General features: G+C 45.7%; 1 protein-coding gene across 1 annotated transcript; it reads left to right on the top strand.

Annotated features, from left to right (window-relative positions):
* Positions 1-139: 139 nt before the first annotated feature.
* Positions 140-22,063, top strand: zbtb10 (zinc finger and BTB domain containing 10). Its single transcript, XM_060042681.1, has 5 exons — positions 140-1,308; positions 8,466-9,504; positions 12,450-12,515; positions 17,733-17,908; positions 18,753-22,063. The coding sequence occupies exons 1-5, from the start codon at positions 619-621 to the stop codon at positions 19,038-19,040; spliced, it is 2,259 nt and encodes a 752-aa protein (XP_059898664.1). The 5' UTR covers positions 140-618; the 3' UTR covers positions 19,041-22,063.
* Positions 22,064-23,682: the final 1,619 nt, after the last annotated feature.

Here is a 23,682-nt window from a genome sequence, read left to right as displayed (position 1 = left end):
ATACTAACGACGAGTAATAAACTCTGCACATTGAGTTTAATTACACCTGCTTTTACACCTTATTACGCTCCCGCTGGCCACTTGTTGTACTTTTTTCATTCACTCTGAAAGAAGCTCGTGACCAGCACGAATCGTCGTCTGTAGTTGATCCGCGGGAATAAAGGCAGTAACCCCTGTTTGCCATGAGGCTTTACACGCCGACAGGGGTTTATGGGTCGAGGACAAGCAAAACTAAAGATAAAAAGCACGCGGAAAATGGGTGCAGCCTGTAACACAAAGACCCCTTGGTGTTCGACAGCACCCCCATCTTCCTTTAACAGAGCGCGCCCCCCCTCCCCCTCCACCCCCTTTCTCTGGTCGTGGTGCATTATGGGGAAAGTCGTTGCCATTCGACCTCTGCAGGGCCTGCGCGGACGCAGCTAGAACCCTGAAATTCATTATGCCTTTAAAACCCTTATTTATTTCCGCATAACCTACACACTGTCACCGGGAGCCCGCCGCGTAGAACAACGACGACCGTCCACCTCATTCGAGATTTTAACCAATACAATTTATACATTTGAAATTTAACGGGGAGAATACAGTTGGAAGAAGTGAAGATTGCATTATATTAAGAAAATGTCCGGAGAGAGAAACCGCAGGACGCTTGCTTTCCGAGGAGGTGGATTGGCTGCAGCGGGTTCCAGCGGTAACGGTGGGGGTAAGACAAACAGCTGTGAGGCCTGGGCCTGTCAAGAACAACATTTGAACGGTAACAAGCCCGATCAAGAGGGGGATCGGGACCTGGAAGCGAAAGGACCATCGCAGGGAACAGTGGACGGCACCGGATCTGTCAGCGATAGCACTGAACCCGAGGTGGAGGAAGAAGAGGACCCGGAAGGGGGTAGCTGGGCAGCCGACGAGAGTGACGACCGCGTCGGCTCTGTGGAAGGGGAAAACGACTCGACGGAGCGAAGCAGCGGGTCCGCAGAGAACTGTCCGGGGAACAATTTAGACGGTGTGTCGGCGGGGAGCGGAGGGACGGGACCCGAGGATAACAGAGTCGAGGCAGGCTCCCGGAAATCCTGGCTAAAGATGAGACCTCAAAAGCAACTTCAGAAACATTCTCTATTTCACGCGTCGTGGTTGCAAGAGTTTCCATGGCTCAAATTTTGCCAAGAAAGGGGACTCATGTCTTGCTCTTGGTGTCACAACATTGCCACCAAGAACAGCGACGAGCTTGTGAAAGGCAGTCGGAACTATAAGCGGGCCTTGCTGCTGAGGCATCACCTGTCTTCTGAACACGGGAGGAACGACCCGACCAAGCAGGTAGCTACAGTCTTCAAGCTCGTCCATGTCTTTACCTACTATATGTCAAATCTGTGGTTACCCGATGTTCTTAACAATGCGTGTTTTGTATCCGTAGCCTTTATGTATCTAAAGCAATAACATTGGACGAGTATTGAAACTTTCGTGAATTACTTAAGACAGTCTTATTCCCAGGCTAATTGGCTAACCTTAGCCCAGCTTAACCTAGCTAACGACTGACATTAGCCTCGCGTTAGCTGGACGCTATCTGTATTACCAGAGTTGTTGGGCAGTGGCAATAGTGTCGAAAAGCCAATAGCTAAGCTATTGCCAGCTAACGTTGACCGGGTTTTGGATATCAACATACCAGAACCCTGTCCTTTGCGCTAACATGCTTTTGTCCGCGAATAAACAAATAAAAACTCGCTGTTTGACAGACCTGTCAAAGTACAACCACAGGCGAAATGTTGACACCTGCTACTGACTGACTCATCTCATGATTATTAGGGTTGCTTTACCACTTCAATCGCACGCTATACGACTTTTTATATTCATTTTTATTATAAATGGGTCAAATAAATGTCCTAATGTAAGTTATACCACAATGGCTTTACAATCATGGTTTACTGTTCAACGAACCCCTTTGTTTCTTCAGCAGCTGACTTGATTGCTAGCTTGCTAGAGGTCACACAATGGCAAGGGCTCGACCCTTAGCAGCCTTTGGGGGACCGCACCCCTAACCCACCCCCTCGTTTCTTCTTGTTCCCTAGCATGCAATCTCGCTGGCTCGCAGTCCGGTATGACCTCTGGCGCATTTCTTCCCCCTCCTATTGGGGAACTAAATTAGAGGCATTGTGCTAGAATGACTCCCCAAAATCCATAGATGGTGTCACTTGGCGTGTTGGACAAGGGGGGCAGGAGTAAATTATGTTCCCTGGAGCCTGACAGCTTGCCTGGTCCAAATACAAAAGGCTTGAATGAGTAAATTAGATGTCAGTAAGATATTTTCATGAGATCACCTTATGCTGTCCACATAAGCATACATAAATACAGCCACACCCTATATGCACAGTTCTGAAGCCTTATTAACCAATCTTGAGCTTTTAACTTACGCTTGTAAGGAAAGAATAGAATGTTCGCCTACCGCTTAGCCCTAAAACTAGCAAACAAAACGCATCAACACAGTTGGCATTTACTTAAACTAAATTCATATTTGTTGAAACATATCCTGCATTCTTTTTTTCAGTGATGTTGTCATAAACCTAATATTTTATTCACTCTACTATGCCAAATGCTACAGCAAAGATCTGTCCATCTTTAGTTCTGTTGGTATATTATTCATTCTGTCCTGACTCTAGTTAGACACATGACCCCGCCCCACTATACACACCCTGGTTTTTATCAGAGCTGTCAGAGGAATTAAGAGCAGTACACCGTTTGACTCTAATTTGTAAGTGAAGAGGATTGTACTCCCACTTTTAGTTCTTACCCCCTCTACACGCAATCACTAATCAGAATGACTTAGAGTGAGCCACTGACCTGTAAACATCTCTAATTGGTAAGGAGCCCAAGAGAAGAGGGTATTAGGGGCTTGGTCGTGTTTTACTCCCTAGCAACGAGGACCCCTGGCTGTAGATCTGGAGGTCAGGACAGCTCTTCTTATGGTGGAGCATGCTGGAAAGGGAGGAAAAGCCAGTGCCTCTTTATTGGAGATGATTAGATTGTGATAGTGCATGAATTTAATTTAAGGCGGTCGAGTGGGCTAAACTTTGACACCGCCCTTATGTCTTCCTTTATTCGCTTCAACGTTTGCCTTTTGTGTTGTTATACTCTGTGGTCAAAGTTCATCCAAACATGAACTCCAGTCCTGAATGTGGGATCATGCTACTTTTGTATTTTAAAGCCAAACATAAAAGGAGGAATTGGGGACACCAAGCCAATGTCTTGCGCTTTTCACCCATTCCTGACATTAGTCAGGCCCCAGCTGCATTGGTTAACACTAACTCGATTAGGCCCAGCAGTCTGGGCACACTAGGGCAGCTGTGGTAAAGGAGGGTCTCCTTTGAGAAGGAGACTGTTGTCCTTCAGTCAGTTTTTGTTTATTTCTCCCCCTTTTTTGGTGACTACATTCTGGAAGGTTAAGAATATGGCAAAGTACACTACGGAGATAGGTATCTGGGGTCGTAGGAGACCTCTTCTCCCATTAAATTCCCCTCGGAGGAGAAAAAGAGGGGGGATTCTATTATTTCATTATAATTATTGGTGAGTCTTGGTTAACATCACACACAGCTATTAAATGTCCGTCTCAAAGAGGCGGTAGAGGCTGAGGAGGCAGGGACCCCACCCGCCCCAGGCTGGTGTCTGTTAGATAGATGGGATGTTTATTGGGGGCCATGGGTCGCCAGGGTGTGTACGTCAGTTAGTGTGGGGGGGCCAGAGGGAGAATTCTTCTGTTTGAATCAGTCTCTGCAAGCTTGCCTCTCACTCTCTGTGGCGCACTGTGTTTCTTTCTCATTCCCTCCTTCCCTCATGTGTCTAAGCATTGTCAGGGGACCCGGGAGCCGATTCGGCGCGGCCCACCCACACCTTGGGCCGAACACACACTGCCGTATTGTTCCGAGATCTGGGGGGGAGATGGGTCTGTTGAGGGGAGAACCGAGAGAGTGGGCGAGAGAAGAGAGGGGGGGATAGAAGGATGAAGATGGCCTTGGGTGCGGGCTAGGACATGGGCGTGGACTAGGTGAATACGGGTGGGGAGGTGGGTAGGTGTGTTTTGTTTCTCTGTGTGTGTGTGTGTGTGTGTGTGTGTGTGTGTGTGTGTGTGTGTGTGTGTGTGTGTGTGTGTGTGTGTGTGTGTGTGTGTGTGTGTGTGTGTGTGTGTGTGTGTGTGTGTGTGTGTGTGTGTGTGTGTGCAATGCTAACCCAGTGCACATGGGTGTGGATGTGTGTAGTTAGTTTGCCCTAGGGCGGTGTACTTCGTTCAGGTCTGTTCCCGTTGTCTGTAGACTCCTCCTGTTCTCCAGGGTGCAGTCTGAAAGGGGGTTGGGGGTCCTGTTTGCTTCTAGTGCTCTTAACTTACAGGGCCACTTCTCCTCCGTTTCTTTTTTTATCTGTAAATCAGCCTCCATGGGCTGTTAATTTCAGAATTGGGGAGGGAGCATCCCCGTTTGACCTAGATCAAAAGCATTCCTCGTTTCCAGCCTCGCTTTCATTCTTCTTTGCCCCCCCTCTCTCCTCTCCGTCTGAATTCTTCAACCCCCCCCTGTTTTAAACATCTCTGGCTCGGATTAAACATGCAGGGGTTTGTCGCCATATTGTCTCTCCTGGCCCTGGTGTGCGGCGGTGGCCTGGTCTCTCAGCATCTGCTCCGCAGTTGGCCTGCCGGTGCTCTCTCTGTCCCCCTCTGCTCCCTGCCTTACACGTGGCACATCTGGACGAGGAGAACCGATGCTGATGATGGAGGCCAGAACGCAGCAAATTGATCCTGTACCAGGATGTCCTAGGCTGACTTCAGCACACTCATGCACACACATAAAACAACCTGTCTCTGGCCAACACTCCCCTCTTAGTCTCCTAATGGACTCGGCAATATGTGATGGATTATTGCCGTTGGCTTTCCTGGTAGTTTGATAACCACCTGCAGGGCGTTCTTTTTATATTGGTAATAAATAAATCATTTGTTGTTTTTAATGTCGTCAATTAACACCGAACGTGTGTTAAGTATTAAGGGTGTAACGTTTACAATGATAGGCATCAGCCCTGTTTTTGAATGTTTTACGATGCGAGTGAATCGGATGTAACCTGTATCAGTCAGATAATCTATTAAAAAGTTACAAACATTTTATAGCTTTAATAGCCATCCCTTTCTAGTTTCTACCTTCCAAAATGCATCCCACGATTGATCTGTTAAAAACTGGTCAACTGCAACACAGAACATTATCTACAAATCCTCTGCACTTCCAAGCAAAGAGGCCGGCACTTCCACACTGTGTTCCAGAAGACATTTCTTAAAAAGACAATTTAAAAAGGTCGCTCAGAGACGTCATGCAGTCGCCCCGGTTAGGCTTAGTTCAAAAGTTGACATGCCTTAACAGTCCCGGTTTTCTCACGCAACCATGAAGCTGGGTCTGAACGGCTGAGTGGACCATGTTTCAGCTCTGTATGGCTTGTGTCACTATAAGCAATGCCAGCAAAGTTATCCATGTTCATGCATGCTTGTGTTTATTGGGAAATGCTTTATACTGGGCCAACGCTGCTGGTACATATTTATAACATAAAACTTTTGATTTATTTGATACATCTTATTCAAATTGAATTACAATGAATTTATTCAAACGTAAAGATGTATGGATTCTGTTTCGTCTCGGAGCCGATGTATCGAGATGCATATCTAATCATGCCTGAAGGAGAGATTCACATCCCTTTTAAGTATGTTTATTAACTTGTGGTAAGACATGTTTTGTTAACTTATTGCCCATGTAGTGCATACAATCCGTCCAGAAAGAAAAACAAAAGCTACCAGGTCCGTTATCAAAACAGATCTACCAACCTCAAAACCCATTATACCCATGTCCCATTACACCCATTTCCCATTATACCCAGGTCCCATTACTCGTATGTTGCCCCTTCATCCACCTCCACCTCCATTCTCGTGACTGGTGCTGAGGGCAACTGGGAGCCTGGGTGTAAAAGCAGGGGAGTGCAGAGCTCTTCACAAAAGGGCCCACAGAGAGTGGACAATGAGCCCGGGGCCGAGCGCGCCTTATGAAAGGCTGAAATGGGGTGACCCAACTCTCGCTGCCTCCTTCACGTCTCGCCTTCCATCGCTCTCTCCTCCTCAATGTGTCCTCCCTTCGTATTCTCAAGGCTCTTCTTCCCCTTCCTGTCGTAGTTCATCTTGTCGGTCGGCTCACTCTTTTTTCGTGTGTGCCAGCTATCATTTTACGACCCCATCTCTCCCACTCTCCGTTGCTGTGTTTTTCCATCACCCCCAATCACTGCCTCTTCAAGGCTTTCCAATTTCTACTTAAAGAGCAATTGAACCCCAAAACGTGTATTTATTTTAAACGTGGTAATGTTTCTTGTGTGATCGTCGACATAGAAATCAATGCCATTTTATCAATGTTTCTGAAATAAGACCCTAAATTAGAGAACTGGAATAAAATCCCCTGCCGTTAAATTTGATGTATGGGTCAGAGAGAGGTTTAGGCTTCCAGGACAGCTATAGTATAACACTACTCCATCGCTCTATCCTCCTCTGTCTCCATCTATGGCTCTCTTACTGCCGTCCCCATCTCTGCTGCTCCCCTCCCCTCGCTCTCCTCCAGCTGTGCCACATGATAACCACCCGCACGCCCCCACCCACCCCAATACTCTCCTGGGCCGTCCCTGACCAGAGATACCCAGTGGGGGGGGGGGGGGGTTTAGGGTGGGGACCTCAGAGAAATGGATTTAATCGGAATCACTCGAGTTGAAGCTCCAGCTGTGTGTGTGTGTGTGTGTGTGTGTGTGTGTGTGTGTGTGTGTGTGTGTGTGTGTGTGTGTGTGTGTGTGTGTGTGTGTGTGTGTGTGTGTGTGTGTGTGTGTGTGTGTGTGTGTGTGTGTGTGTGTGTGGAGATAAAGAGGGATGAAAGGAAGGGGTAAAAATGCAGGGCTCGAGCAATGTGAATTATTCTGGATTAGGACATCTGCTGCGCAATTCTAAAATGAGCCTGGGAGAGTTGTATGTCGGTCATTGAGACAGTGAGTGAGAGGATGTCAGTGAGTTTACGTGTTGGTTTTGGTCAAATCATATTGTCAAGCACTGTACCAAATTCATCTGCACGTCGGTTCTTTCGGACCAAATGTGTTGAGTTCTAATGCATCCATGCGTATTCATGTGGAACCAGTAAGTGATGTGCGTGGGGGTACACACACACACACACACACACACACACACACACACACACACACACACACACACACACACACACACACACACACACACACACACACACACACACACACACACACACACACACACACACACACACACACACACACACACACACACACACACTCTCCCTCTCTGTACCAGGCGGTCCCTTTGCCCTGCTGCAGGGGAATTTGGGAGGAATATGGTTGTTGCAGGGAGAAAGCGTTTGTTGCCCAGTTGTCCTCCCTTTCTAGAGTCAGGTAGCTGGAACAGCCTCCTAGTTCTGATTAAGACCACCTGGCGTCTTACGCACTACTTCCAGCTAAAGTGTAAGCAAAGGAAAATCACAGGCTGAAAAATGTACTGACACACAGTCAGTATTAACTTGGACTGAAAACGCTCGGATGTATTGACTACCTTGACATGGAGGTGAGATTAAAGGAGTGGGGATGAACCCTGGTTCCTTAAACCTCTTTTCTCCTGCGTCCATCTGTCTTCTGTACCATGTGGTAGATGGGGTGGTAGGGGATGGACTTTGTTGGAGCTTATGCGATACGGTCTCCAAGGTTATGCTACACAACCAGACACTAGGGTTGTTGGCATTGTGGTTGGGAACCCTGATCCCTTCCCCAAACTGAAGCCTGTAAAACTTGTTTTACCCAAAAGGCAGGTGCACTGGTATCAGCATTTGCAAACCATGGGCGTGAACCAGGGAGCAGGGGAAACAAATATCATGGGCTGGAAGACTGCGTTTGCATGTCCAGAAGAGTGTTTACATTCAAATGGTCCTGGGCCATGTTCCAACCTGTGTGATGTACAATGTTGGGCGTCTTTATCCTTTATTTTAGTTTCTGATTAAAGCTTGTCGTTTACTCTGAAAGGTAAACACTGTCATCATCTACTCCGCCCCATGTCATCCGAAACCTTATTCTAGTTCCTGTATGATCATAATGCAAGGGTTAGCGGCGTCTCTCAAAGCAAAAGATCTTAACCGGCCAAGGCTCACCTAAAGACATCTTTTGGGCTAAATGTACCCTTCGGTTTGCTTAACAAAATTTGCAGGTTTCCCAGACATTTCATGTTTTCCAGCAACACTGAGCAATAAAAATGTGTGCAGAGGAAAGCAACCAGGACAACAATTCAAAAAAAGTATCCGTCGTGTGTTTATCGATATACGCTGATGTACCATAACCGATCTCTCGAGCCCATCTGCCTGCTCAACTCTCAGCTCCACATTAACCACCTCTCTCCTTTTATTCCAAAGGACTCAGAAAGGACCTCCGAAAATTCCAGCCCCTGCAACATCCCCCCGGAGGAGGACTATCGCAACAAGCCCAACGAGAACTCCTACTGCTACCAGCTGCTGCAGGAGCTGGACAAGCAGCGCAGGGGCGGCGTCCTCTGTGACGTCAACATCGTGGTGTGCGGCCAGGTGTTCCGCGCGCACAAGAACATCCTGGTGGCCGGCAGCCGCTACTTCAAGACCCTCTACTGTCTGTCCAAGGGCGACGGCCAGGACCAAGGCACGGTCACGCACCTGGACGTCGCCGCCGTGCAGGGCTTCTCGGTCCTCCTCGACTTCCTCTACTCCGGGAACCTGCTGCTGACCAGCCAGAACGTCATCGAGGTGATGTCTGTGGCCAGCTACCTGCAGATGACGGAGGTGGTGCGGACGTGCCGCGCGTTCATCAAAGACGCCCTGAACATCAGCATCAAGCAGGAGGTCCCCGACGCCGTGGTGGTGGACTACAACAGGCGGCGGACGGTCACCACCGACGGCCACCCGCTGGACCGCAAGCCCAGCAACTTCTGGGCCACCAACATCCTGTCCAAGCTCTCCATCAAGGCCAGCTGCACAAGCGGCGGCGGCGGCGGCAGCAACGGCACCGGCGGCCCGGCCAAAGAGGCGTCCGAGGCGGTGAAGGAGGAGGTCAGCGACGTGGAGCTGTCGGCGGCCGGCGGCGAGGGCTGTGCCCTGGGGGCCTCCGGCGCGTCCGGGGGCTGGGGCCGCCACAACGACAGCTCCCCCTACTCTGCGGACGCCAGCGAGACGCAGGGCCACGACGGCCAGGGGCAGGTGTTCGTCTGGAACGAGCCGGCCACGGGCGGCGCCGCGGCCGCGCCCGCCGCCGCCATAAAGCGCGAGGCGGCGGGGAGCGGCCGCAGGAAAAAGCAGGCGACCACCCGGCGATTCGTGTACAACGTCCAGCCTGAGCCGGAGGAGGGCTTCGACGAGGGCATGTTCATCCAGCCCTCGGCCTCCTACCCCCGGGAGGACTTCTCCTACCTCTCGGAAAACGCAGGTATGACGCCCCTTGTCCACAACCAGTCGGGTCCCTGAGTGTGGTTCTTGTAGCTCATTGAATGCATGCAAGCCTCATGCGTTCCTTTTTTTTCGACGTGCATAAAGAAGACTCATGTTCATTATCATAGGTCATTCTAGTGTTTTATTGATTTATGTCCATCCACAGTGGTTTCCAGATACCAGCATTACTCTATCCTAATGATAGGCTTCAGATGACCTTAATATCACTGCAGATCCCAACCACATAACAAATGGTTCTCATTAAACTAGAGCAAAATGTTGAAGATATGACCCTGGGCCGGGTTTGCAAACCAATTTCACCAGGCAATCAATAACACATTTATGTAAACAAATGTCCAAAGGTTGACAACGGAACAGATGAACATGGGCTCTGGGATATTAAGTGTCTTGAACAAATGGTCCATCCCCCAAAAAGTCAATATATGTTAATGTTAACTAATATCAGTTATTAGTATTACCATGATCAGTATAGTAGTGAGCATTACCTAGTTAGGTGCCAATGTGTTCATAGACTCCTTATACCAGATCAGAATTAATGCACCCTCACAAAGAGGTCCATGCAATTATCAATGCATTAATTCAACTACACTAATACACTTTGTCTATATACCTATTAATACTCCTCCTCTGCATCTATTTCATTGCAGTGCTATAGTACGAAAGTATTACATACAGTGCCTCTCATAATCTCCTCTGTTTCCACCCTCAGCTTCATGCTGCCCCCATTAAGAGGAGTGTGTGTGTGTGTGTGTGTGTGTGTGTGTGTGTGTGTGTGTGTGTGTGTGTGTGTGTGTGTGTGTGTGTGTGTGTGTGTGTGTGTGTGTGTGTGTGTGTGTGTGTGTGTGTGTGTGTACGGGCGAGCGAGCCTGTAATGTGACGAGAGAGAGAGACTAGCCCTATCTAATGCAGGATAATGAAGAAAGCACAGGGGAAAACCCCCAAGCCCCCCCTGCCCCTCTTAATGCGCTTCAATGCTCTTAGTGCCTTGGACTCCTCCTAGGTCTCTGTTAATGTATGAGGGAGGTGTACAGGGGTGCTAAATCTGGCATTGCACTCTTTAGTATGTATACGTGTCTAGTCTACATGTATGACTGCATGCGCGAGCACCGGCCCGCTGTGGCTGTTTAGCTGTTGTTTAGCTTTGTGTCCGTATTAATTGATGCGTGTTCGGTTTTTTCCATATATAGATACGGTGGACGATTCGTGTGGGTCGTTAGTCACAGTAAAAGGTTTCTGTGGGCAGGTGTTTACTGCGTTATTATAATTGTGTTTTTATATTGGAAATTCACAGCCTTGTGTGGCTTTAGCTTCCCCCGCTTTTTGCTTCAGCTTTATTCTATTTGTTGAGTGACGTTTTCTTTACAATGTTCATTGCGGACAAAAATAGTTATTTCAGGCGGATGCGTTGGCGAGTTCAGAACTTGACCTCACATACATGGAGATATAAATATACAGTGTATACATAAATATATCGAATATATCGAACTAACTAAAATTTATCTCTGAGCTTTTTTGACATATTCTGAGGTTTTTACTTTGTCTTTTCTACGTTGGGCTGGTCAGTCCAGTGTGTGACTGGAAAATTAACAAACAACATACTTTCATTGTCTTTACCCCAACGTACCTAGTCCATTCTGACCCAAATCAATTTACACCAGGCTCCAAAATGGCCGTACTTTCTTTCCTACAGGGATGTTAGCCGGGTGTGTTTTGCTGCTGTTAAATTGTGGGCTCTGCTTAAAGACCAAATGCAAGGCAAATGTTTTGGATTGTGTTTTGTAGTGAATTAGTTACTTTAATTGCATCTGCCTTTCCTCCCAATTCGATCCCTTGTATCTATCCATTTTTGGACATGTGATCGTTTTCTGGGCTAGAAGAGAGGGAACTGGTTATGGTCCATGACGAGCGGTGGAACAGGACTGCTGTGTTCCCTGTGGGCTCTGGACCGGTGCTTCCCCAAGTTGACCGAAACGGCACATTCATTTTTGGGCCCGCTCCAAACATGACGGTTGGATTGTTTCAATGGGCTATTTCACCCCCAAAAACACTTATTGTATTATGAGGTGGGGAATTTGCATACACACGGTTGAAACAAACACACACACACACGCATGCACACAATGAACCGCGAGACCCTAATAGGTGCAAAGCTGCCAGAGGCTGCCGCGTCCCTCCCTAATCCACGCTAATGCAATGAGGCTGTCCGCACCATTCCAAATATTGACCCAGGGAGAACCGACACACACAGTGTGCGTGTTGATTCACACACACACACGCACACACAGGGTGCTGACCAGCATACACATGCGTACGCGCACACACAGGGTGCAAACACGCACCCACGAAAACACACACACGCACACCCAGGATATAGACACACACACACACACACGGGGTGCAGAAACGCACGAGGTGCTACAAAAGTGGAGTGTAAGCCGAGCCCATGTGAGGGCTTGACTCTGTCGTTCACTCATTAACCCCCACCCCCCCCCCCCCCCCCGCTGCAGGAGGTCCGCTGGGAGGGCCAGGGGCCTGTTGTCTCAACACAACAGTACACGCCGGCCCTGGGAACAAGCCACTTAGCATAGTGTGTGGGGGTGGTGCAGGTGGTCTAGGACAGGTTTTGTTTGTTCAACTCCCTTTGTTAACCAACAGTCTTCCATTGTGAAAAGTGTGAGAGGATGGGTTGGGGAGACGGGGGTTACTTTGCGTGTGTGTGTACACAAGGTGTTCTGAGGTGTGTATGTAACCCACACCGGTTTTCCCCGCCACACACACACACACACACACACACACACACACACACACACACACACACACACACACACACACACACACACACTCCAAGGCCACACCTGCTGCTTCTTTCTCCCTTCCCTTTTCTCCTTGTGCTAATCTCTGGTCCCTCCTTCTTTTCCCCAGAGCTGGCCAATCAGATCCAGTACAGCGATCTCCAAGACTCGCAGCAGGGGGAGTCCTGGGAGAACGGTAGGTTGCTCTCTAGCCAAACATACTTGAGCGATGCACAGCATAGCCCCGCCCCTTTCCAAGAAATACCCTATCAGGAGACTGGGAGCATGGCAGTCAGGATTGGTTGCCATTGTTACAGTGAATCATCGATGGTATACAGTTATAGTTGATGGAAAATGGCAAATTGGCAAATGGAATGAAATAATTGTCTAATATTCAGAGAGAAAAAATTAGAGAAAAAAATTAATTTCTAGTGCGTATCTTCCCTGCCTGTCCCAGCCGGCGGAGAACTCTGCTGCAAAATTGTGTTTTATCAACCGATGTTTCCTTTTTAATCTCTACATTTTCTTTAATAACTAAAGATCACGTAGAATTGCCTCATTGATGTCTGTGGCTCTGGGATCCACTGACGGGCCCCGAGTCCCCTTCGGTAGCTGCAGAGCAGCAAGGTTTCTGAGGACACACCGCTCCCATAGTATGAGAGTAGGCCTACTTGTACTTATCACTGAACAAACAGGTTTGATGAAATGAAACGGAAAAGTATAGTCAAACTGGTGCTGTTGGGGCTGACGGATCGCCATAAAAGCACGAACCATCGCTACCTGTTCCACTTGTTTATCCAATGACCAACCTTTTCTTATTAGTAGGTAGATCTCTTTGGCAACGGACTAGTGGGGGAGCCACCCAGGAAAACAAGTTCCTAGGTAGAACCCGAGAACAGTTAATTACAACTAGAAAATGCATTTCCTGTAGAAAATGTGGTGAGTGCTGTAGTACAAAGTGCACTGCTGGTGCGTGTGTGTGTGTGTGTGTGTGTGTGTCTTTTTAAGAGAATAGCGAGCCGGTGTGTGATTAAAAATAGCCCAATAGAGCAGGAAAAACAGCCCCATCTGGCAACACTGCCTGAACGTCCTCCAAAAGTAGCCCAATCCAGCGGGAAAAAACGCCCAATCTGGCAACACGGCTGAACGTCCTCACGCTCCAGCGTCAACGTTAATCAATGAGACCAACTGAAAACAAAGGGGGTATGAAACTAAAACTGTTGTGTGTATATATATATATATATATATATATATATATATATATATTCTGAAGAAAGTATAAATTACATCGAAATTCCATTTGGATATTATTGAAGATACAAGTGTGTGGATTTGTTAAATGGTTTGATTGAAGGTAAACGGGTGAAAAATTATTGAGTTACGATTTCTTAAGAAGTGTCAGGATGGGCAGACTTCGATGAAAACAGCTGAAAATGAAGCCGGTATGAAACTAAAACGGTGATTCTGAAGAAAGTTTAAATGATATTGAAGTTTAGATATTATTGAAGATACAAGTGTGTAGATTTGTTAAATGGTTCGAACGAAGATAAACGGTTGAAAATTGATTTAGTTAGGTCGTAAACAGTTGAATTAATGACATTGACTCCCATGACTAAAAAAGATAGTATTTTAAAAGTAGAAAAGTATCTGAAAAGAAGCGTGCGATTCCAAGCTATTCTGACCATTTTTTAAATTGGAATGGAGTCTCTAGGTGAAAGAATAGGGAAGGAGATAGGTCCCAAAGTTTGCAGAGAATAAGAAAGAAAGGAAGAAAGAAACCTAAGAAGAACAATAGTTGAGCATGCAGCACTCACCTAAATAAATGTATTGTTACAACCAGTTAGTTAAACGCCTGTCTCTTGTCAGTCTATGCCAATTCTCTTACTGGACGGCAGGTATCCAAGTGCTACAGAAGTATTATAATATATATAATAATAGAATGTTCTCGTATCCGAATGCAATATGAATGAGGATGATTCAGTCATACCTTGCTTGCCCTGGCCATCATCCCCTGGTACACATGAGGGTAACCTTACCGTCTACCTGCGGTTGGCAAATATGGATAGGAATTCAATTATCGAATTTGTGGCTTTATTTCTAAAAGAAATATGAAAATTAAAGCATTCAATTTGTGAATTTAGATTTCAATACCTACCTCACAAATGAATATACGAATATTCGGGCTCAGCACTAGAAAGTACATATATATCCGCCTGTTTGCGGATACGGATACCATTTATAATTGGCAGTAGTATAATTATTTGTTGATTTATGAAGCTCATGCGTTTATTTTGGTAACCACTGGGTATTGGCCAGGATTGCATTTATAGACGTTTACAGGAAATGGCTCTAACAGCTCCTAGGCATGGGCTGAACGGGAACTTGGCACTCGCCGACACCTCATTCTTGATCTGGTCTTTCTGCTTTTCAGAGCGGGGTGAGCGTTCAAGACTCGGATAGAAACAGCTGTTTGCAACGTGCACAGCAACGATCCGCCGTAGCCGAGTAGAGGGAAAACGTAGTGTGTTGCGACTAGTAGGAGTATCCAAAACGCCAAACAAAAGTTACAAACACACACGGCAATTAAGCTGTTACTGATTCTGAAAAAAAAAAAAGACTTAAAGTACGGTTGCTGGAGTCGATGGTGTGGTTTGTGAGCGTCTGTCGAGTGGAAGCTACGTGGCTGGTGGATGGGTGTGGAGGAGGGGCCTGTGGAGAGGGATTTAAGGGGGTCAGAGTCTGCTAGCCAGGCAGGATTAGGAGGCACAGGCGTGGCCGGTGGGAGGCAGGATCCAGCCGGTATAGAGGCTCCTCTGGGCTCCACTGTTCCTCACTTCTGTACCACCTTTCTCCAACGCACGCCCTAACCAACTCTTATTTAACACTGGAGAAGCTGGGATGCTAGCATGTGATCATGGCGTTGCCTTTGAAGAAAGGCCTCTTGTGTATGTCAGGGATGACCCCCACTTTTACACACACACACACACACACACACACACACACACACACACACACACACACACACACACACACACACACACACACACACACACACACACACACACACACACACACACACACACACACACACACACACACACACACACACAGGGGAATACATGGGTGCCCTGCTTCTCATCAATTTCCTCACCCTCTCTCCAACCCCCTAGCAACCTGCCCTGACGACGCTGCTGTTGTAGGTGCTGGGGCTCAAACAAAGGGCCAGGACAGGTTGTTCCCTCTCTCCAACGCTCCCCCCATACTCTCTTGCTTCTCTTGCTCTATTTCTATCGTGTGTGTGTGTGTGAGAGATCTGTTCAGCAGCCGATAGCGGATCAATGGGTAACCAGGTTATTTGCCTGGCCAGCTGTCCATGGCTAAATGTCAGCAGGGGCGCCCCCGGGGCGTCGTTGAGCATGGAGGCGGCGCCGAGGCCCACGTCGTCTCACCTCATTGTCACGCATGGAAACGGCTCCGTCACACCAGGCTGCCTTAGTCCTTTTAAAAGGGTTATCGATATGTGTGCGCGAGTCCTGATTTATGGCCGGTATTATTAGCTGGAGTGGGGTCCTAAGGCTATTGCTGTTCGGGGACACAGAACGTTGCAGGCATGCAGTCTGGTCACCTTTTGGAAGAATCTGCTGTTTTGAATCCAAAATAGGTCCCCCACATCATGGAGATTTAAAGTTAACATATTTGGGAATGAGGAGGGCTAGGCGGGGGTGGGGCGGGGGGGGGTGTGGTGATCTAGGTTGTAAAAGTCGAATGGCGGTAAAGTAATCTGTGGGAAGACTTGTTCACCTCTCTGTTGGTCTACTGCCCTGCAAACGATTCAATCCAATGAACACAAAGGTTTGAGTTGTTAGGCAGAGATACCTGGCTGATAAAAAAAAAAAATATATTTTCAATGCCATCGTTTGCTACAATGAATGAACTCGGGTCAAGAACTTTTGTCACTGATTTTGATTACTAATGCTGTAATGATAATGTGAACTCTGTTTAAGGCTGACATTACGAGTGCAACGTCTCAAGTTCATTTCTTAAAATGTTAGCGTGCCGTTTTGCACGCTATCTACCTTTTGCATCTTTACATTTTAGATTGCCTGCTGTATTTTAGATCTCCCCCTGAATCCCGTTCCACTTGTTTTCTGAGTCAGCTAACTGTATTGTCTAGAAATAACAAGTACGGGAGAGTTTACAAATAATCTTTCATTGGTAAAATGTCCCTTAATGATCGAGGTTCCTGGTTAAAGACGAGATTTTTTCATTCAAACTTGTACCTCAGACCTTGCAACAATGATAGGCCTGCAAATTACTGCTTGTTCCAACATTAACAGGCAAGGTATGTGGTGTCATAAAGCTTTGGATTGGCTAGTTCCTATATTTACATTCAAGGTATGTAGCGTCATAAAGCTTTGGATTGGCTAGTTCCTATATTAGCAGTCAAGGTTTGTGGCGCCGTTAAGCCTTGGATTGGATGCCATAAAATTGATATTCCTTGCAATATGTTAAGAGTGGTATTGCTTAAAATACCAAAATATATTTAAATAAGATATTACCATATTGCAACAGGGGAGAGAGTTAATTTATATTGTTATTAAGCCAACTTAGAAATGAACAACACGATGCATAGTGTGTTTAGTGATCAGGATGGAGACTCAGGATCCCTCTCCCTAATTCAAAAATTCTAGAATGCTAGAATTCTAAAATAAATAGTTTGAAGCAGAACTTATTCAAATCCCTGTGTACAGTCTGTTTTCCAATAAATACGATAATATTGCTTGTAAACAAAATATTTTATTAAGGAAAATGCATAATTGAATACATTTTCGGTGCGCCCCTAAAGTTCAATATGCACACATATTTTCCACTTGGGCGCTCCTTGGGTAAACTGGTCCATGTCATGCCTGTGTGTTTGACATAAAGGCTGTGTTTATGCTGTTGACCAATCGGTTAACAGATGGATCCCTGACCTTGATCTGTACAAAGAGAGTATACACAACTTCCAATGATATTGGAAGTGTCTTCTGTGACTGTGTCCTTCACAAGCATATGAAGACACTGTACCGGATGAATACCAACCGAAAGCGCAGTCAGGTCATACCAATACATTTGAAAAACGGTCTGGAATGTCCTCTTACCAGATCGTTTTACCAGTATTTCCCTCAACACAAACACTTCCTCCAACACCTAGAGTTTATCAGTTAATAATCCAACAAGGAAGTCAACGATGTTTTTCTTTCATGCTTTCACCTCACCTCACCACTGGCAATGTTGGGAGCTGTCAAACTCAAACAATGCAACTCATCCCATCACAATGGGGAAGAAAAACAGTTGCCTTTTCAAATTAAAAGTGTTTTTGCAGCATCCTCATGCTAAGGGTTTGTGTGTCCCCCCCCCTCTCTGTTTGCAGGTGAGTCCTCGGACCTGGCCCTCAACAAGCTCAAGTGTCCTCACTGTAACTACATCGCCAAGCACCGGCGCACGCTCAAGAGGCACCTGATCATCCACTCCGGCGTGCGCTCCTTCAGCTGCGACATCTGCGGCAAGCTGTTCACACGGCGCGAGCACGTCAAGAGACATTCCCTGGTACGCACGCACACACACATGCACACACAGACACGGACACACGCACACACAGACACGCGCACAGACACACACGCAGACAGACAGACACACACAGAGACACTCACTCACTCACTACGACATGCTCCACGGCATTCGGCTGCCAACATGGCCCTACCTTATGTGGTTTGCTTAACGACATGTTTTTTTTATTTTCTATCCTTTTTCAATATCTCCCTAAAAGCTACCAGACTGCTTTTTTTTTTATTTATAATTCTTTTCGTTTTGGATGCCGTATGTTTTGCATGAGGAGAGAGAAGGATTTTTTTTTTTGATTTGTTCCTCGTGTTAAGAATGAGAGGGTACATGGGAGTGTCTTCGCTGCCAACCCACATCCTCCACCATATTGCATAATAAATAACCGCTGAAATCTGTGAATGTAGCCAGACATTTAGTAGAGCCGTGGCCCTTGATTAAAAATGTAGTGGTGGCAGTATCCCATTATCTTAACAATGCTTAACAAGGCGTTGGGTTTATAGTTTTAGAACTTGTGAGATTGTCCCCTATATCGTTGCATTAGTGTTGTTCAACACTACCAGAATCAGCTGCAAGTAGGCTGGGTGGATTCTTGAAAGAGTTAATCATCAATATTAACCCCGTTCCACACTGTCTCACTGTGTCTTTTTCACTCTGTTCCCTCTCTGTCTTCTCCCCCCCCAACTCTCTACCTCATCCCCCCCACTCTCTCTACTTCCTCCCCCCCAATCTCTCTACCTCCTCCCCCCCACTGTCTCTCTACCCCCCCCCCCCCCCCCTCTCTCTCTACCTCTCACTCCCCCCCCCCCCTGCCCCTCCCCTCCCGCTACAGGTGCACAAGAAAGACAAGAAGTACAAGTGCATGGTGTGCAAGAAGATCTTCATGCTGGCGGCCAGCGTGGGCATCCGCCACGGCTCGCGGCGCTACGGCGTGTGCGTGGACTGCGCCGACTCCCACCAGGCCTCCCAGGGCGGCCTGGAGGGCCTGGACCCAATGGAGTTCGCCCGCGACGACGACGACTTTGACGGCGAGGAGGGCGAGGAGGGAGAAGAGGCGGACGACGCGGCCGACATCGACCAATCAAACTGGGGCGAGGCCGCCGCCCCCCCGGACGACTGAAGTTTGTGGTTCTTCCGACGTTTTTCTTTGTTTTAGTTTTTTGTTTTCGAAGCAAGCTTAAGAAATTAAATGAGTTTTAAGATAATTTTTATTTAATGTTTTAATATATATTAGAGGACGAGTAAATACAACTTAAAACTCTAGCTGGTAAACAATCAACTACTCCAAAGTGCTATCCAACCGCGAGGTTACGTAACGCGTTTATGACAAAGAAAAGGCGACTACAGAAGCTTTGGTTTAACAGAGGGTTCCTCAAAGATGTACACATTTTATAATCCTTTGAATATGTGCTCAGTAGTTTTTTTTAACGAGGCCCTAATACGAAAAAAATCAGGTTCTTTCTTGGTGATACGTGTTTTTTTTGTTTTTAGTCTTTTCCTGTTTTATCCGGGTTAGAGGGTGGGTGATAGGGTGTACATAGTGTTAAGTCACGATCGGCCAATCATTGCGAGCGAGAGAGCGAGGGAAAGAAAAACTAGTTAATTATTTAATTTATGAAGAGGTTGTAATGGTCTTATTTGAAATGCTCGAATTGTGAGTCGTGTCGTCTGCTTCTGCTAGCAGAGAGGCGGTCGTCTGTGTTCAGCATGTGCGCGCATCGCTAGCCGCGAGTGTTTAGCGCACGCCGGCGCCTGAAATAATTAGCAGACAGGAAGATTTATTAACTTTGCTATGTAGATTGACTCGTTTTAGACGCGCTAAGGTTGTCGTCATCGTCGTTGTTGTTGTTATTATTATTAATATTGTTATTTTTCTTTCTTTCTTACCTGCACAATCTTGGAACCAAATATCTGTTTTGTGACGCTAATGTATCACAGCCATATTTATGATTAATTTAAGAGGGCTGTGCTATTGTGCCAAGCAGACCGCACACCAAGATATCGCAGGAAACCTAGAACTACTGAAACACGCTTAAAAAAGAGAAGAGGATGGTGCAAGACTGTTTTTTTAAGCTGAGGGGGGGGGGGGTGGGGCGGGGGGGGTTGGGGCGTGAGAAGAGATGCAAAAAGAAAATGAAAGTACAAGGGGAAAATGTTATTGCTAGCTTTATACAAATCACAGCGTCACAGTAACACTTTATTATATTTAAAAAAAATAAAGCATTTTGACTTTCACTTAAAGCTTGAATTTTGCCAAATGACGAAAAAAACGTTTGGTGCTGTAACGCTTTGTCGCAAAATACTGGACCTACAGGCTGTATATGATAATAATCATAACGCTTAAACTGACTCAGTTATATATATATATATAGATCTACGTGTAATCAGCTTAAACTATAGAACACTGTTTTGCTACGGCGACTATCAGGTATGCTTTGCCATCGATTCTTTTTCTACAAAAAAAAGCTTTCATTTAATGCACACGCATACCATTTTGTAAAACCTCGGGCAGTAAGTTGTCATGGACCTAAGCGGACCGCTCTACCTGATACATGGTTGTCTATTGGGTACTGAGCTATGGTTAAAACGTTCCCCAACACTTAACGGATCGGACCAACAAGCCGTTCACAAAACCAAGTTCAAATCTTTTTTCACTTTTTATCAATTGTTGAATTGAATTGGGCTAGAAATGTTTTTCTTTTTCTTTTTCGTTTTTGTTTAGCTCTGCCAGGCAGAAAAACACTTTGTTCCGCATAAAGTGAAGCTCTATGGCCCCTCATAGACATGCACTTAACTTTTTTGCGTTCATGAAAATCATTTGTTTTTATGTTCTTAAGTCTCTTTTGCTTTCGCTGAAGCAGGTCTGAATGGAACTATATATATTTAAATGGATATATATATACAAACTGTTGCGCTCTTCCTCCAATGCGCAACTTTAGTTTTTTTATTACACTTTTTGTTTTGTTATTTAATATTATATATATATATATATATAAATGTGTTGACTCCAAAATGCAATCAAGACTGTTAATTTCTATTTGTCCAACCAAAATTGTTTTTTTTTTGTAATTATTGTTGAAATGTATGAGAAAAGCCAGCTGACAACTTTTATAGCGTAGAGGACCCTTGCTTGTGTCTGTAATTGTTGAGATTTGTTTTCCTGTTTTTATGCTACAGAATCATTCACTTTACCCTCGATGCGTATATCGCTTTTTGTCCTTTCTAAAGATGTGTTCTGTCTCTTTTTATTCATTAAGCACATATTTTCTAAAGAACACACGGATTGTTTGCGGGTTGAGACCTCGGATGGCCATTTATGTCTGTTTCTGCAGTGGATTATATGTGATGAAGTGCTACTGACGCACGGTGTGTGGCTTCACTCGATTGCTCTATTGAAAGATGTATTTTATTAAAGCATAGAGATCGCTTCCTCTAGTACATTGACCCCTAAAGAAATCACAGGGTGGAGTTATATAATGGATATATATAAATGAATATATATATGTATACATATAAAGAGAGATTATAAAAGCAGAAGGTATATATAAATAAGATATTTAACTAGTGAGTTTCCTCTATGGGACAGGTCCACAGTTAGCTCTCCACACCCCTGAGGTGGTTGTTCCGTGATCTTTGACCTTTCCGCTTTGTTGTCACTTGTGTGCTTGTCATACCATACCATGCCATCCGGTTATCCAGATTTTGTTTTTATATATAAATATATATACACACACCATCCTACTGATTTTACTGTAACGGATGAAAGCTAAGAAAAAACCCTTGATGTTATTGTTTTTAGACTTTTTATGCTGTATTTGTTAAAAGGACACAAAACACAAAATACAAACAGAAACACTACAGATATAAAGAGGTTTTTTTCCCGGCTGTATTTTTTTACGCTGTCGCAAAAAACAAAGGTTGTATTTTTCAATTTCTCGCGAACTTTCGCGGTGATGCAAGACCCCAGGCCACACCTCAGTCCCTTCCGAACACATAGCAACAATTCAGGTTACTCTTTTTACGTTTTTATCAAAGGTTTTCGAAGATATGGAACTAGCCTACATTCTCCTTTTTTCTGTCTCAATTGTACTACTGTTCCTCTCTATACTACATTTTAAGAATAAAACTTTGATATTGCTTTAAGTCCCTTTTCTTTATTTATCGTAGTACAAAGTATTTCTCTATTCTCCATATTGTGTCTGTATGGTATTGAGTTACACAATGACTCCATACATATTCAAATGATAAACAATTCCAGCAAATCAGTATCAGAAAGGTGTATCGCCAGGTTAGCTTCACAAGGAGTGTGAAATGGTGTATTGGTGCTAAACATAATGGTAAATATAAAATAAATGCACACATACATATGTTAACTTAAGCGGTAGATTTCACTGTCAAGCTAAAGTACAGATCATTGTTGTCCTTGAATCATTGTTAGACAAACATACCTGTAATCATAAGCCATCTTTTGGATCCAACCCCTGATAATTCTAATCATCATAAAATATGGGGGGGGGGGGGGGGACTTCACGCAGGTCGACTCTGAGGCTGTCTTGCATGCTTTTAAGAGCTGTGGACGTGTGCTGCTTTTTCCAGCATTTAATGCTGTTACGTTGCCCTCTGCTGGTAGGGAAATAACTCCGTTTTAAATTTGCGCAGAGTTGCGCTACTGTCCAGTGCCTCCAGAGGGCAGCATGGGGTTGTAATTTGTAAGGAAGAAAAAAAACGTTTAGATCCGCGGTATTTACTCGGAGCTCGTTGCCATCACACCACAATAATAACTAACACTAAACGTGGACTGCAGCCATTCATTTGAGATGAGAGGCGTCGACGAGATGTGATCACCATGGCAGCATTGTGTGGTTCGTTGTGCACGTCCAGAGGCTGAGAGAGTTTATATAATTTGACGGAAACACTGATGAGTCAATGAGGAAATGTCTAACATATCCAAGGTGTTTCTAGCATGTCGTGCTCGTTTTGTTTAGTCACCTGAGCATCCGAAAATGCTGTCTTTATGTAATCAGTAGTTTTTGTGCATTTTTATGTAATTGATAATCTTTCGACTCTCATAGCCGGGAAATAATACATTCAGGACTGTAACTTTAGGCCGATCAAGAGAAACCGATCGGCCCCATCTGACGGTAAATGGACTGCCGTTAGAAAGGGGGATCATTTGAATGTAGGCCCACTATGCTCACTACCACAGTAATCTGTCGCCCTACTTCCATTACGATAAATATTTATCCCTTCACGGTTTGGCGTTTCCAGGGAACTTCGCAAACTGCAAATTATTTTTAGCCGTGATGGTAAACCTTGTTTTGGTTACTTCACTTTGGATGTATTTTCAGAGTGCTGGGACAGGGTTTTCTTTCTTCAAATTTACACGGCAGCTTGTTTTTCACGCCGAGAATAGTCTGTTTGCATCTCCTCGGCCCTGTGTGCTTTCCCCCCTCTTTTGTACATAAGTGTTTGTGTACGCTGCTGTACCCGCTAACCAAAACACAGGCGGAAAACATCGTCCTTGTGGGCAACCGTACACACACTGGCCTATTCTTCACTGTGAGTGTGTGTGCGCGCATGTGTGTGTGTGTGTGTGTTCCCTATTCACGGGTTCTTTGTGTGGGTGTCAGTCAGCGGGGTTGTCTGTGGGCAGGCCCCCATTGTGTTGAACCACTGCTCCTTATTGACACAGGGCCCCTGGCTCCACACGTTCCCATGGCCCCCCGGCCGCGGCGGATGGAAGGCTGAAACCAGAGCCCCGG

The sequence above is a fragment of the Gadus macrocephalus genome, chromosome 22 (genome assembly GCF_031168955.1).
Source record: "Gadus macrocephalus chromosome 22, ASM3116895v1".
Taxonomy (NCBI): Eukaryota; Metazoa; Chordata; class Actinopteri; order Gadiformes; family Gadidae; genus Gadus; species Gadus macrocephalus.
Note: the sequence above shows the minus strand (reverse complement) of the source record. Positions and strands in the feature narration are given on the sequence as shown.

What these genes read in the sequence shown, in the direction of transcription:
- zbtb10 (XM_060042681.1), top strand. Translation starts at nt 619, where the DNA reads ATGTCCGGAGAGAGAAACCGCAGGACGCTTGCTTTCCGAGGAGGTGGA. An exon ending in GGAACGACCCGACCAAGCAG is followed by an intron (nt 1,309 to 8,465) that starts GTAGCTACAGTC and finishes TTTATTCCAAAG; the next exon opens with GACTCAGAAAGGACCTCCGA. An exon ending in ACGTCAAGAGACATTCCCTG is followed by an intron (nt 17,909 to 18,752) that starts GTACGCACGCAC and finishes CTCCCGCTACAG; the next exon opens with GTGCACAAGAAAGACAAGAA.